The sequence below is a fragment of the Mobula birostris genome, chromosome 3, assembly GCF_030028105.1.
Source record: "Mobula birostris isolate sMobBir1 chromosome 3, sMobBir1.hap1, whole genome shotgun sequence".
Lineage (NCBI taxonomy): Eukaryota > Metazoa > Chordata > Chondrichthyes > Myliobatiformes > Myliobatidae > Mobula > Mobula birostris.
In genome coordinates, this window is record NC_092372.1 from 222995796 (window position 1) to 223012824 (window position 17029).

The window sequence follows — 17029 nt, forward strand, 5'->3', positions numbered from 1 at the left end:
GTGATCAGTCCAGCTTTAAGTCTACACACTAAAAAAGTTTAGGGTAATAATGAAAATTAGTGGTTCACCAGCTGCTTTACAGTCTGTTAAATGCCAAAGTAAATTGGCTGATGATGTTTCCATACAATAGCCTGGGACTTTTTCTTGCAGGAGCAACACATTTTATTACTGGATAAGCATGCTTCAGCTTCTTGTACCTTACTTCATTTTCACTCTCATAGCTATCAACCAGTCTCAAAATAGTCAACAAGTCTTGGTTCTACACAGTGAAGGCTTCCAAAATATTCTTTAAAATCTTCAATTTATGAAGTTCAACAAAATTAATTCCTAACAGCACAATGACAAGAACTACAATACTACAATCCCCAAAACTCTGTAGCAAGATTTGCACTGGATTTCAGACCTTGATGAAAGCAGCTGCTTCCAGATTTATTACAAGCAGAGTCACTGATTTTCAGATTTCATCCTCCTGACACTTGAAATTCATTGAAAAAAACAAATCGTTGTAATTTTGGGGTGAATGCAATCAAAATATACAGTACAAACTGCAATTGGTTGATACCTTCCCTATTTCTTCAGTTACCTATATTTCTTTTAAGAGGCACAAGAAATTGCAGAGGCTCGAATCTGGAGTGGAAAACAAACAACTGGGCAAACTCCATGAGTCAGGCAATATCTAGGGAGGAAGAGAGATAGTCAACATTTTGGGTCTAGACTCTGCATCAGGACTCTACAACTCCACAATACTGGCTTTCAACTTCTACACCCTGCAATTTCCTTTTCACTGCTGAAACACATGCTTTCAATTCCAGGTTTAGTTCTGTTTCTCAACCAGACATAGATTTTAAATACCTAAAGAAACAGATGGGTGTCACCTTCATTCACACAGAAATTCCAACACAGCCATCGCTCTCAGAACCATTGGTTCCCTGAGCCTAAACAAGCTTATTTAAAACGTTAACGCTTCGTGGGCAATCCCATTGTGTACATTTTGATCATCTGATACCAAGTTTTTCCTTGTTACCTCATTTACTACATCATCCACTGCCGATGACTACTTCTTTAGTCACTAAACTCCTATCCCTTCAAACTTCCTGCTTCCTCTCCTTAGCCAACCCATTACTGCCTCAGGCTTAAGATCTGTCCAACTTCTAAGCACTCTTGAGCCGTCTTCCTGCACCGAGCTACGTTGTGCAAAACATCTGACTCTGCTTTTCAGCAAAGTATTTTTATTCACTTGACATTTTTATACAAAACTTACATCCCTCAAAGCTTTCCTCATCATAGAAATTTGAAGCAACAACTTGAGCCACTGACACATAAGATCTTAACCCCTAAAAGGACCAGTTCCCCAAAATGAGTTCTTTGATAGAACCCTTATCTAACCAATTTGACTCTCAATGGACTTTAGAACATAACACAGACCAGCCACCAAAACATCCTTCAGAAATAAGTAACCCAGGCCTTACAGATACTCCTCAAATACTGCCAGCCCCACTTCCAGTGTAACTGGATTCAGCCCAGAACTGCCATCCACATATTACAGCCGGGTAAACAAATCGAATACATCAGAAACGTGCCCAATCTAATCCACAATAGAGACCTCACCTTCAAATTCATTTGAAAATTTAAACTAATTGATTTTATTAAATTTTGGCAAAAGAATACAAAATGGGAAAATGGATTATGATTTGAGAGGGCTCTTGGAGAAAATTACTGCTTAATTACATGACCTTATAAAGAGTACAAGCCATAACGTAGTAGAGTTATTTCCAAAACTTTCAAAATTTATATAAAGACTTGATGTAATATGTAGGATATATAGATAAGACCATTTCTCCAAAATGTCATATTTCATTGATTCTGTTATGGTTATTATTCTATAGATTTATTGAGCTTGCTTGCAAGAAAATGAATCACAGGGTTGTATATAGTGACACATGTACTGAAATAATAAATCTGCTTTGAACTTGAACTTGCAAATATATCAGATAGTGGATCATCCAGAAAGTTCAAGAGGTAATCCCCAAGTTTCTTTCTAAATCACACTGGAGATATTTATAGATACAGCACAGAATAGGCCCTACCGGCCCATCAAGCCACACTGCATGGTAACCCACTTATTTAACCTTTGCTTAATCACAAGACAATTTACAATGACCAATTAACTGACTAACTGGTAAATCTTTGGACACAGATGAAACTGGAGCACCCGGAGAAAATCCACACACTCACGGGACAGACGTACAGACACCTTCAGAATTGAACTCCCACACCCCGAGCTGTAATAGCATCATGCTAACTGCTACACTACGGCAACAATGAAACAATAATACAGGTATGCGTCGCTTAACGTCCACGATACGTTCTGTGAAATAGGACTTTATGTGATTTGGACATTGTGTGAACACTTTATTATATACTTAGCAAACCTACATGGAGTACTGTAGTGTACCTGTATTGACTAAATCCATGTCATTAGCAATTTCTCCATATCCGATATAAGTCTCTCTCTCATTTTTGTGAGCCTTGTAGTTCTCAGTGAAGCCGATCCTTTAACAGCTTTCAGAATTTTTTGTTTGTTTTTCAGGATCGTCGTGATTGTCGAATGCCACATGCCTAAATCCCCAGCAATAGGTTTTCCACCTTCATATTGTTTAATAACCTTTTGTTTCATTTCCAAATCAATACTTGTCCTTTGCCTCTTGCTGCTGCTATCACTAGGAGTGGTTCTGCTGCGTTTGGAAGCCATGATGCACTTTACGGTAATATTTTCAAAAGAAAATTAAACAGAGAGATAACGCTACTACACTCGAGACGTGCGATACACGAGATTGGTTACATGTGCTGCGTCACGTTCTCCGATCAGGACTATGGACGTATACGTGATCAGACGTTGTCTGAATGGACGTTAAGCGGCGCACACCTGTATACGTAACCTCCAAAGAGACATTTTGTATGGAACTACACAGTACTGTCATCCACCCATCATCTGCTTCTCATTATATCTGTTCTGGCTCAGTGCTTCAAAACACAGAAAAGAGAGGCAAGGACATCAAAAACGTTATACGAGAAGGATTTAAGATTATCAAAGCAATTCAGATGAAAGTAGTTCCTAGTTTAATAATCAGTCTGTAGCAAAAGGCAAGTTTCTTTGGCATTGCAAAGCAAATGAAAAGTAATTAGTGGTAAGATTGATACAATCATTGACTCCAAAGAGCTTCCTCAAAGTCTTCAACAAAATCCCGTGTTCTTCAAGAAGCCTAGCAGACCAAAACCAGCAAGCTAGGTTGTTAGATGGCGTCACTTGCTTGAATTTTTTTCTGGGTAAACATTACAACATTCCTTACATTGCTCTTGTGGCATGGACAGAGCAGAGGGAGGAGAACAACAGGATCTCTCCCAGCACAAAATGCAATCATTTTACAATAAAAGTTAACCCTTAACAGCAGAATGTTCACAGAAATGCAATATTACTTCTGCAGGTGCGTCTACATGTCCGAAGCAGTTAACCTTCCTAGCTAACTCTTTTGAAGTTCAATATTGGCAGCAGAGAGGGAAAGAGGAGAGAAAACTTATACAATTTCTAAAATATACATGGTGCCTTTTCAAAATGAATTAACACAAGTAACCCTATAAACTTGGAGGCCTGAAAAACAAGTAGCCCTGCAAACTGCTGTACAGATCTAGAGACTAAAATACTCAAATTTAATTATCTTCTAATTACAAGCGCCACTCTGTTGCCTCCCCAGTTAGCTGCTACTGGAATGGTGTTCTGTCATAATCCAAAACTGAAAGAGATTGTCTGGAAGGAAAAGTTTGTATTAAATAAATAACTTATTTTCAAAAACCTGCCCCAATCGACTGTACCTCTTCCTATAGATGCTGCCTGGCCTGCTGCATTCACCAGCACTTTTTATGTGTGTTGCCTCAATTCAAGTTGCTTTCCAAATTATTGTCTCCCCTTTCTTTGTAAAGGGAGTTAACCACTCATTTATTCCTGTCATTTCTTTCCCACTCAAAATAAACCAACAGCACTTGAAGAGTTTAGCATTTCTTCTCCTTGCCCACCACAGACTACCTGCAAGTGCCATACTGATCTAATCATTGCAAACTGGACAATAACCCCTTGCAATTCTGTTGAAAGGTCAATAGCCCAAAGTATTCCGCATAAATGCTGCCTGTTGAACTTTTTTTTCCTGGCGTTTTCTGTTTTAACTGAATTTACATTTTAAATAGTGAAAATGTCCCGAAGTATTTTACAGGTGGAAAAAAGTAACAAAGCTGCCACAAACTTGCTGTTGTACAGTACGAGTTTGAAATCTTGGTAAATGAGGTGTGTTTTAGTGGTTTTATTACAAACAGGGATAGGGAGTAAAGGAATCCCAGGATTTGTTGTACTTGCACCTGATAACACAGTTGACAGTGCTGAGAATGGAATAACCCAGAGATTTGGCCATGAAAAACACTGAAACTTAAATGGGCCAGGATACTGGCAAGCAGACTCATAGAATAGGGAAGTACAGCACAGAAACAGGCTCTACGGTCCATCTGGTCCATGACGAAACCATTTAAACTGCCAACTCCCATTGACCTGCACTGATACCATAGCACCCCCGCCCCCATCCCTACTATCCATGTACCTATCCAAACTTCTCTTAAACGTTGAAGTCAAGCTCACATGGACCATTTGTGCTGAGAGCTCATTCCACACTCTCATGACCCTCTGAGGAGAAACTTCTTCACTCATGTTCCCCTTAAACATCTTACCTTTCACCCATAAGCCATGATCTCTGGTAGTAGCCCCACCCAAACGGAAAAAACATGCTGGCATTTACACTATCTATACACCTCTTATCAAATCTCCCACATTCTGAAGAATACAGCCCTAACCTATTCAATCTTTCCTTATGACTCAGGTCATCCAGACCCGGCAACATACTTGTAAATTTTCTCTGCATTCTTTCAATCATGTTTACATCCTTCTTGTAGGTAGGTGACCAAAACAGCACACAATACTCCAAATTTGGCCTCACCAATGTCTTATACAACTTCAACATAACATCCCATTTCCTGTACTCAGTACATTGATTTATGTGCCAAAAGCTTTCTTTACGACCCTATCTACCTGTGATGTCACTTTCAATGAATTATGGACCTGTATTCCCAGATCCCTTTGTTCTACCACACTCAAGTGTCCTGCCATTCACTGTGTTAGTCCTACCCTGGTTGGTCCTACAGAAGTACAAAACCTCGAACTTGCCTTAAATTCCATTTGCCATTTTTCCATCTGATCTAGATCCCTCTGCAGTCTCATTGCCCACTACACCCCCAATATCCAATCCAATCTCCTCAGTGCAACACCTCATATTTAGCCTGGTTAAACTCCATATGCCATTTCTCCCCTCAGATCCACAACAATTCAACATACCACTGTACCCTTTGCTAGTCTTCTGCACTACCCACAGCACCACCAATCTTTGTATCATCTGCAAACTTACTCACCCACCCATTTATATTAGCACCCAGGTTATTTGTATATATCATAAACAGCAGCAGCCAGAGAACTGGAAATGAATACCAATGAATTGATCCACTTGACAGGAGTGTGTGGGCCATGGCAGTCAAAGCTCAAACTGGGCATGGCACCTGATGATGATGATGATGATGATGATGATCATAAACAGCAGAGGTCCCAGAACAGATCCCTGTGGAATACCACTAGTCACAGAACCCTAGCCAGAATAAGTCCCATCAACCACCACGCTGTCTTCTGTGGAGAAGCCAATTCTGAATCCAAACAGCCAATTCACCATGGATCCCATGCAGCTTAATCTTCTAGATGAGCCTCTCATAAAAGACATTACTGAACTGCATGTAGACAACATCCACAGCTCTACCTTCATTAATCACCTTCATCACCTCAAAAAACTCAATCAATTATGCAAGAAATGACTCCCCACCCACACACATACACACAAAATAAATTCCAATTACACCTTTGGATTAATTCACAATTTGTTTCTCCAAATGTTCATAAATCCTATCCCTAAGAATCCTCTCCAGTAACTTCTCTACCACTAACATTAGTTACTCGCCAGTCCTCTGGGACATCGCCTGTCGCCAGAAAAGATACGAAGATATCGATCAAAGCCCTAGCAATCCTATCTCTTGCCTTTCTCAATAATCTGAGGTATATTTCATCAAGCTCTGTGAACTTATTCACCTTAGTACACTTTAAGAGACCAAACTCTACATTCTTCTTTATCTCCTTAGCAAATTGGCACTTTCCACACTGATTTCCCAATCCTCCACGTCCTTCTCCTTGGTAAATACTGATGTAAAGTACTCATTTAGGACCTCCCCACAACCTTGCCCTCCAAGCACGTTCTCTACTTTAAGTTCTTTTATCCTGTTCCCAGTTATCCTCTTGCTCTTGATGTGTGTATAGAACGCCTTGAGATTCTCCTTAATCCTTCTGGCTCTCCCAATACCGTAGAGTTCTTTTCTGGCTTCTTTATAATACTCAAGGGCTGTTTGAGTTCAGCTTCATGAATCTTTCATACATTTCCTTTTCCTCCTTGACTAAATCCAACATCTATCCCTTTTCTTCATTTCCCTCCATGTGCTTAGCAAGATAAAAACAAAACCACACAATAAGCTAAAAAGAGCAAAATAAGCTGCAAGATCAAAACTAAAGTCCATATGATGCACAAACATGTCCAATATTTTACATCCCTCAAATTTTAAGTCATGAAGCCCCACGCCACCAGGTTCAAAAACAACTAATTCCCTTCAACTATGTGGTTCTTGAACTGACCGATAAAACACGAATTAATCACTACTATTTAGCAATACTATGACAATTTTCACTTTGCACTAAAATGAACTGGATCTTTTTTCTAATTGTTTAACCTATGTTTTCCACAGTAGCATGACAGTTAGCGTAATGCTATTACATCACCTGTAATCAGTGATCAAGATTCAATTCCCACCTCTGTCTTTCTGGAGTTTACATGTTCTCCACATAACCATGGAATTTCCTCCCACTTTCCAACAACATACTGGTTAAGGTTAGTAATTTGTAGGCAAATTTGTCAACAATACTCAGTCTTATATCTTCTTTACCAAGACTATCCAAAACCCCGCTTATTTGAGCAGCATGTGACAGACTTGCTACAAGCTGCTAATCTCAGAAATTCATGAACACCGCAGCAATTTCTAAATATGATACAAAATAATACTTAAAATTAAACTATTTTTTGACTGTTTTGAAGTTTAGAAGGGACTGTCAACCACAAAGTTGTTTTCCTCCCTAGTTTTCTCATGTTATTTGGGGCTGGAGAACTAAAGATAATCTGTTAAATCCTGCACAATGTAGCCTCTATTGGTCAGGATCGAACATGAACATCGCATCCTAGCAAGTACGCAAGCCAGAGCAGTACGATATGGAGAGCAAGCTGTCACCTATGCATTAGGCTTCCCTCTCCATGCAGCTGATGTACCCAAAGGAATGGCAAAGACGGACACAGTTTGACAACAGCAGCTTCACAGGAGTTGCTAGTCACTGCTGAACACAACGTAGGACTGCCTTAGGGACTCCAGCTCTGGATTTTACTCTTAAAGCCTTCCTCATGAATGAGTACAGTTGCAAGGCAGCGAAGGTCTGAAATCAGAATTTTCCTTCTACTAGATGAGCAGCCAACCACAGTTGACAAGCCCCAGCTGCCCAAAGCAACTGACTTTAAGGTGCTTGTAACTCACCTTTGGCCCTTATCCTGTCAGTAGAAACACTTGAAGGCTAGGAGCTGGACTTGGTTGTCAGAGGCTATTTGAGACACACACCATACGCTTTATACATTTAAATCTAGTCTTGCTTCGACACACTCCAAAAGGGGACAGGGATTCAAGTGGAATCTATGATGGGACTGAAGAACAAAAGCAAAAAGTTACAAATGTGAAATAAAAGAAAATGCAAACAAATACTTAGCAGGCCGAACAGCATCTACAGGAGGGAGAAACAAAGTTAATGTCCCTGGTCGATGATGTTGGACTACTTTAATAATCAATTGATGATGCTCAATCTTCTTTTATAAACCAGCATTAAAAATCTCACACTGGATAAACGAAAGGTCTAAGTGGAAGAAATGCAAGAGATATCTAACATTTCATGTTAGCATGCTCTGATTTTAAACTTTACCATGGACTGTTCCAGGCCAGCTGTGAAAGGAGGAGGATCGGGTATGTGGTTAGCAACTCCACCTTGTAACAACCCAGAGCTACAGAAACTCCAAAGACCTCATCCCTGGGAGAGCAAGGATCTTCAAAGATGGGCTACACCTAGGGACAGCTTAAAAGACTAGCCTAGGACAGAGGACTCTGGTGAGCTGCCATCAGTGGCCTATGCCCCAGATGGGGTGACGGGCTAAGAAGAAGAAAGAAAATGCACTGGTTTTCAGTTCATATTCACAAATCAAATGAACCCCACAAATTCAGTCAGTAAGACTTGCATTTCACAACCCCAAGATTATACTATTTTGAAAGAATGAGAGGAGAGCTCATCAAAACCTATCAAATATTGAAAGGCCAAAATAAAGTGGATATGGACTTCCTATGGTACAGAAGTCCAGGACCAGAGGGCACAGCCTCAGAATTAAACATAGAAACATAGAGAATAGGTGCAGGAGTAGGCCATTCGGCCCTTCGAGCCTGCACCGCCATTTATTATGATCATGGCTGATCATTCAACTCAGAACCCCGCCCCAGCCTTCCCTCCATACACCCTGACCCCCGTAGCCACAAGGGCCATATCTAACTCCCTCTTAAATATAGCCAATGAACTGGCCTCAACTGTTTCCTGTGGCAGAGAATTCCACAGATTCACCACTCTCTGTGTGAAGAAGTTTCTCCTAATCTCGGTCCTAAAAGGCTTCCCCTCTATCCTCAAACTGTGGCCCCTCGTTCTGGACTTCCCCAACATCGGGAACAATCTTCCTGCATCTAGCCTGCCCAATCCCTTTAGGATCTTATACGTTTCAATCAGATCCCCCCTCAATCTTCTAAATTCCAACGAGTACAAGCCCAGTTCATCCAGTCTTTCTTCATATGAAAGTCCTGCCATCCCAGGAATCAATCTGGTGAACCTTCTTTGTACTCCCTCTACGGCAAGGATGTCTTTCCTCAGATTAGGGGACCAAAACTGCACACAATACTCCAGGTGTGGTCTCACCAAGGCCTTGTACAACTGCAGTAGTACCTCCCTGCTCCTGTACTCGAATCCTCTCGCTATAAATGCCAGCATACCATTCGCCTTTTTCACCGCCTGCTGTACCTGCATGCCCACTTTCAATGACTGGTGTATAATGACACCCAGGTCTCGTTGCACCATTGAGGGACATCCATTTATAACAGAGATGATGAAAGCCAGAGAGCCTGTGGAATTCACTGCCACATACAGCTGTGCAAGTCAAGTCACTGGGTATACTTAAAGCAGAGGTTGATAGGTTCTTGATTACTCTGGTTAAAGGTTACAGGGAAAAGGCAGGGGAATGGGGTTGAGAGGGATAATAAATCAGCCATGATGGAACAGTGGGCAGACTCTGGAATGGCAGAGTAGACTCAATGTGCCAAATGGCCTAATTCTGCTATGTTTTATGATCTTACAGATGATTTCATCGGTTATGAACCAAATATTTTAACAGATTAGATTGAAATATCTGATAACCAGAGAAAAAAAAAATCATGAAGTTTCTCCAGGTAGCATGTTACTTTCCACTGTCAACAATAGATTCTCATATTACTGCAAGTGTATCATCATGTTCAGTACCAATAATTTAAGATGAATAGCACTGAAAATGAGAGGGTTTTTAATTCGTCTGTTTTTGCTGGAACGTTCCTTTCAAGCTGGATTGAGTAGCTTTGATGCCACCATAAAATTGTCCTTAGGAATCTAGTTGTGGCTGTAGCCTGGTGGTCAACCAGCTAAAGCACACAGCTTGTACAGTATACCTCTGTTACAACCACAGCTTATGATTTCCTGTATATCTGCTGAAAAATTCAAGGGAATCTTTATCTGTTTTAAAACTTCTAGTTCAATATTTGCTGGATTAAGGCTTTATGGTCTTATTCCACAGGAAGTCAAAAACAACGCAGGCTGAAAACATACGTGATGTGAAAACCTCACCGAACAGCACAGCACTGCACACAGCATTTTAACCTTGTAATTCAACCTTTAACAAAAGAGTAAAGTCCTTTTCCCAAATTAAAAAAAATGCCAAGCTGAAAGCACGCACAAAGGAAACCATTTAGAACGCTAACTGAAGCCAGGCTGCATTAACCTCCTGTTTCCTATCACAAGACCCCACTCAGCAAACAGAGAATAAGAAAGCCCATCATGGCAAAAAAATTGCAGGAAAAAATTCTACAAAAATGCCTATAACTCACATTATTTTGCACAAATGTATTAAATAGCAACATAGTTTAGTGTGTAAAGGAATATGTATGTGTGTATATATATATATATATACTTTCTACCTCACTACACATGGGTCCCAATGAATCCTTGTCTCCCAACTGTCCTGTTTCACCTTAAGTATGACATGTGAAACAAATTCATACTACCTGCTTTGAATAGTTTGTTTTTTTTTTGCAAATGGACTTCCAGTAATTTTGTGAGTTGCAGACTCCAAGAAAGTTTGAGTCAACCTGATGAGAGCAGATATTTCTAACATGTTCTCTCATCCTAACCATATTTACAGTAATTTTTAAAATGCTACATTTTTGCTGTTGCTATGAAAAAGTTTGGAAATACAAACAGAAGAGCCACTGATTCCAGACCACACACATTTAAGTTCTCGTCTAGAACTTAAACTAATAAAAAAGCTTCAATCCTGGGAATGATGAATGTAATGGAATTTTCCGCACAAGGAAAGTATTATATATGGTAAGAAAACAAACCACAGAAAATTTAAAGTTCCACAAGCAAAAAAATAAAATAATTAAGTACTTTGACAAGGATCCTTCCCATAATAATGGAGGCGGATAATTCTGTCACGTTCCTTTGTACACTTCGGAGTATCGGATCAGGAAAATACTTATGAAAATGCTTGACAAAAATGTCTATTTTTTAATCAAAACTGTTTCTAAACCAAAAATAAAACTTTTCTTCACAATATACCAAGTGCCTTTTCGTTACGATACCAACTCAAACTTCATTCCATTTTCTCCGAAAGAAGCAAATGTTTAACCTGTTTTTTTTAATGTTCCTACTGGCAAGTAGGAGTATGTTGTTTTACTGACCCAACACCATTATAACTTTTTACCCTCCACTTCCAGAATGCTATTTATCCCTAAATCTGCAGTCAATACATGCTTTCTTCCTATGTTAAATGTCGTCGGGTTGTCAGAGGAAACAGCATTTCCATAATTCCTATTTTAACTACTTTTTGGGGGATGTGTGTGGAAAGTGGACCATTTCCCCTTCCAATTCCTATGGATGACAACAGTGGGCGTGGAAAACTGAAAAAGGAGCCCACGTTAAAAACATCCTGCTTGCAAACATTCTACGTTTTTTCCCTTACTGCTTGCAGGGTTCAAATTATCAATTCATAATTTCATTCAGTAAACAAAAGCAGTGGGATTACCCTTGGCTTTAAACTTCAGCTTCACCATCAAAGAAACAAATCATTGCTCGGAGGTCGAAAGAAACATCAAGTGACTGGGAAGAGAACTCCCTCTGTACCTTTCATCTACAATTCACTTAAGTATTTGCAAACGCCAATGATCACTGAAAGCAAAAGTGAAGCGAATGAAGAAATCCAAGAATAAGGTGAAGAAATCTAAATCCTCAATTCCTTATGTGGAAGATTTCCGTCAAATTTGGGACAGATGCAAAAAATATGCGCTTGCATATTCACATATATATATTTCCATACATAAAATGAAAAACAGCATTTCCACTTTAGTAAAAGAACAAAAGTAAAAATAAACCGAAGACTTGGGAAGACCAGGACAGGATTGGTCTCCACTTTATAAACTCAAGCGCGCCCCCATCTTTAAAATCCCCCACACTTCACATTTCATGACACATGATAAGATTTTTTTTACTACATTTTATGAAATGAAGCCAAATGCCTTACCTTTTTCCTGGGACGATGAAATAATTTCATCCTCTTTGCAGACCTGCGTTATAATGGACGTGCTGTCCATCGAACAAGCCCTCGGCCGCCGGGCCCTCGCCGGTTTCCTTCAGAAAATGCACCGAAAATAAAACAAAAAACGAAAAAAAGCACCCCCAGGACAAAATATAATGTATGTTATTACGGATACTGGCCAAAGGGGCGGGGGGGGCGAAAATTTAAATATGTTCTTTAAAAAAACACAGGAAATATATTCCCGGCAACTTTTTTCTTAGAATTCTTTCCCTAAAACAAAAAAAATAGAAAGAAATAAAAATTAAGTCAGTCCACCATTTATATCAACGTTGATTTTTTTTTAAAAAAAGGAGGAAATTCAAAAAATAACCGCCTTTTGCGCGGCCCGGGAGGGGAGACGCCAAGCTGTCCGGTGAGTGCTGGGGAGATTTTCTCCTCACCAAAAAAAAATTAAATTCCCTCAGAGAGAGGGAAAAAAACAAACTGCTTGTCGACGTGCCGAGGCGGTGGGGTTGTTGCCGGGGGTTTGTTGTGTGTGTTTGATCCTCCTCGGTGCGGCGGCGGTTGTTTTTTCCCCCCTCGGCTCGACGCTTTGCTCTCCAATATGGAGGAGCTCGAACTTCTCCAAAACAACAAGAAAATGTGCGCCGTCTGTTTCAAGAAACCCTCCTCACTTTTTTTCTTCGCCTTCTCCCCTTTTTCTCCCCCCTACTTTCTTCCTTCCTTTGCAGGATTTTGTTTTAAATTTTTTGGAAACAATTAAAAAAAAAGAGGGTTAGCAATGCACTAACCCGGAGAGAGAAGGAGGGGGAAAGAAAATCAATGCAAAGCTACCGGAGCAATTAATTCCAAGTCATTTCTTCTTCTCCCCCCACCGCCACATCCTCCGACAAAAATAATAATAATATTAATGATAATAGTCCAGGCAGGAAAGAAATCCGAGCTGATGGTGTGTGCACGAAACGCGCGCACACACACACATACTCATAAACCAGCCTTCACCCCGCCTCCTCTTAACTCCACCACTCTGTAGCTGCCAAGATTAAAATAAAAGTGTGACAATTGCAAAGAGAGAGGTTTATAGCGTGGCCAACCGCATCCCATTCAAATGTAATAGAATTGCAGAATATTCCTACTTCCTTTATTTGACAGTAGGGGTTAGTTTCCAAACACCAATCTTTTATTTAAAAATACAGCTCATGATTTTATAAGAATTGTCAATAAAGAAGCCTTTCTGCAAATTAATTTCTTCTACCACCAGCCCCGTCCCCCATAATTGGAAATATACTGGAACAATCTGAAACACCACTGGCTGGGTGGAACCACAAAGATGAAAGGAAATTGACTCAGTGGGTACTCTGATCTTGACCTTAACTCCGCTCCCCTGCCAATCTTCCTACATGATCCCAATTTTTTGACAATCCAGAAATCTTCCTGTGTCTTGAAGTATTACATTACCCAGTCCCCAAAACTAGGTTTCAAAGGTTAGTGGTTCTAGCCACCACAACTGGAAGAATGCCCCCTAGTTCCAGGTTTACCCTGCTTTCTTGCATTATCCTGTCCAGCTCTCTCAGAATCTCAAATGTCACAGTAAGATTACCTCATGTTCTTCTAAACTGTGAAAATAGACCCAGCCTATCTTCATAAGTACAGGAATAATTTACCTGAACTGCCTCCAATGCAATATATCTCCCTTTCTCCCTTTATATAAGGATACCAGAACGATATGCAGCGCTACTTCAGTAATTTGACACACATTTCCCCGGCAATAAAAAATTCATAAAAATGGTGTACATAGACAGTGTAGAGGAATAATAATGTTCTACCAGTATGATAGACTGAATGGCCTCTTTATGTGCACGATGATTATACATCAGCAATACTCCCTAGCTAAGGTGAAATTTGAATTTTAAAGGTAATGTCTGGGAGATCTGGAATTTGAGGCACATTACTCTCCAGAGCAAAAGTGGAGGCAAATACAGGTCATGCAGTATCTATGGAGAAAGAAACAAAACATAGTTATCATTTCAGGTCCCCAGAAGGAAATTTAACATTGGCCTTCATAAATCAGAGTACTGATACCAAATTTCTTGGCATATGCTAATGATACGAGGGGTGATTGATAAGTTCGTGGCCTACGGTAGAAGGAATCAATTTTAGAAAACCTAGCAGATTTATTTTTCCTACATTTACACACTTAGTCCAGCGGTCGTGGAGGATTCGGATCCCTTTTTTGTAGAAGTCGGCGTCTTGGACCTCCAGAAATGGTCCACAGCAGGGGTGATTGATAAGTCCGTGGCCTATGGTAGAAGGAGATGAGTTATTAACTTCAAACTTTCTGCATAATCACTCAGAGTTGAACTGCACGTGCATATAACGAGAGCTGTATAACTCATCTCCTTCTACCTTAGGCCACAAACTTATCAATCACCCCTGCTGTGGACCACCTGGAAGTCCAAGACGCTCTCGTTACATGCACGTGCAGTTCAACTCATCGAGTGATAATACAGAAAGTTTGAAGTTAATAATCCATCTTCTACCTCAGGCCACAAACTTAAATCTGATTCTGATACAAGAGTTGAGATGTTATGTTAAATTGTATAAGGCATTGGTGAGGCCTAATTTGGAGTATTGTGTAAAGTTCTGGTCACCCATCTACAGGAAAAATATCAATGAGATTGAAAGAGTACAGAAAAAAATTATAAAATGTTGCCAGGAATTGAGTTGTAAGGAAGGGTTGAACAGGTGAGGACTTTATTCACAGAACCATAGGAGAATGAGGGGAGATTTGAAGAGCTATATAATATTATCAGGGGTATAGATAGGGTCAATGCAAGCAAGCTTTTTCACTGAGGTTGGGTGAGACTAGAACTAGAGGTTAGACGTGAAGAGTGAAAGATGAAATATTTAAGGGGAAACGTCCACTCAGAGTTGTGAGAGTATGGAACAAGCTGGTAGTGGAAGTGGTGGGGGTGGATTTAAGAGAAGTTTGAATGCATGGGAAGGGTATGGAGGGCTATGGTTTGGGTGCAGGTTGATGGTACTGGGCAGAATAACAGTCCAGCATGGACTCGATGAGTTTATTTCTGTTCTGTAGTGCTCTGCAACTCAATGAGTATGGTGGGAAAACCTTCATAATAATATCCACTGCTTTCTCAAATGCCATTTATATGCAATCTACCTTAGAAACCATAGAAAAACTACAGCACAGAAACAGGCCTTTTGGCCCTTCTTGGCTGTGCCGAACCAGTCCCCCTTCCACGAATAAAAAAAACACATGTTCATCTGAAAGACGCCACCCAGACAATACAATATTACTTAAGGTGAAGCGTTAATATAGACCTTGTCCCCATTATCCTGGCATGGTGCTCAGATTCACGTTGTCAAATATGAGACAGCTACCAGTAAAACCAAATTTACAGTCAAGCAAAGTGGTGGGAAGTGCTTATCATTATCATCATTATGTACAGTGTCATATTGCATGGGCAATCATGGTCTTGGCCGCGATTGTTCTTGGCAAATTTTTCTACAGGAAGGGGTTTACCATTGCCTTTTTCTGGACAGTGTCTTTACAAGATGGGTGACCCAAAGTCACCAGTGAGATACTGAAACTAGTGGAAATAAAAGTGTTTATTTAACAAAAACAAGCAGTAACACTCTTGGAAGGAAAGACCTGCTCAACCCGATATTACATGACATTTTTATATGTTAAATATCGAAGGTAACAGCAGGTTAATTCTGTAGTTACAACATACTGTATCTATAATGCTTCCTTTGAATTACATATGGTTTTCAAACACCTCCTTCCTTTCACCTACGCTACAGACACCCAAAATGAATGTTAATCTCCACTGCCTCTAGACTATATTCATGCATTGCAGACATCTGAGGTCTAATTGTTCTGAGCTGCGTTTTAAATCCAATCTGCAATCCACGTTCAAATCTGAAAATTGATTGCTGATGAAATTAATATTTGCTATATACCCTAACTCCAGAATACGCCATAACTCAGCCATTATCGATGCTCTCCAGAGATTGTCTGCCAGGTATCAGTGGTAGCATAACCAGGACTTGTGATATGCACCACCTGCTCCCATGGCTTCACGTGACCCTGATCAACAGGTGCTACACCTTGCCCAAGGGTGATCTGCAGCCTAGCAGAGGGAAGGAGTGCCTTACACCTCCTTTCAAAGAGATGTATCTCCACCTCATCACCCAAGTGGGAAGTGTTGGGAAACTAAAGAATAATTAGAAGGTAAACAACATGCTATAAAATAAACTTGCAAGTTGCATAAAATAATATGTACCATTGTGAATCACAGAGTCTCCAGGTTTAAACTTGTACACATGCAAACTACTAACACTCAAAACACAGAACTCTCCGTTTCTGAGAAACGTTGAACTCCAATCCAGTCTAATAGGACTTCTGTCTTCAATCATAAGGATTAAATTTTCTGCAATGTCATTTCCTGTATACAAATGTAAAGGAGAACAAAATAATTGTTACTCTGGAACAAATGCAGCGCAAAAAAAATAATAATAATAAAAACAAAATAAATATATATACATAATATAGATTCTATACATAAATTGATTATATGTCCATAAAGTGACGCTGGCACAGGAGTGTCTGTGCATAAGACAACTGACAGAATGATAAAGTAGTGGTGGTCAGGGTATTACAACAAGTATTGTTGGCAGAATTTCAGATGGTAACGAGAGGTGCTGGAGCAAGATATATCAGCTAGTTGAGTGGTGTCACAGCAACAACCTTCCACTCAACATCAGTAAGACCAAAGAATCTAATGTGGACTTCAGAAAGATTAAGACAAGGGAACACACACCAGTCTTCATAGAGGGATCAGAAGTGAAAAGAG

At 40.0% G+C, this 17029-nt stretch overlaps 1 protein-coding gene across 4 annotated transcripts in view; it reads right to left on the minus strand.

Annotated features, from left to right (window-relative positions):
• ctdspla (CTD (carboxy-terminal domain, RNA polymerase II, polypeptide A) small phosphatase-like a) overlaps positions 1-13159 on the minus strand; it is a 277323-nt gene extending 264164 nt beyond the window's left edge. For 2 of the 4 annotated variants that reach the window (XM_072254209.1, XM_072254206.1), the window contains exon 1: positions 12138-13159. In XM_072254209.1, the coding sequence (XP_072110310.1) occupies positions 12138-12207 (70 nt within the window). In that variant the 5' untranslated portion in view covers positions 12208-13159. The remainder of the gene's footprint in view (positions 1-12137) is intronic. The other 2 variants (XM_072254207.1, XM_072254208.1) reach the window with 2 other exon arrangements.
• Between the last annotated feature and the right edge of the window lie 3870 nt (positions 13160-17029).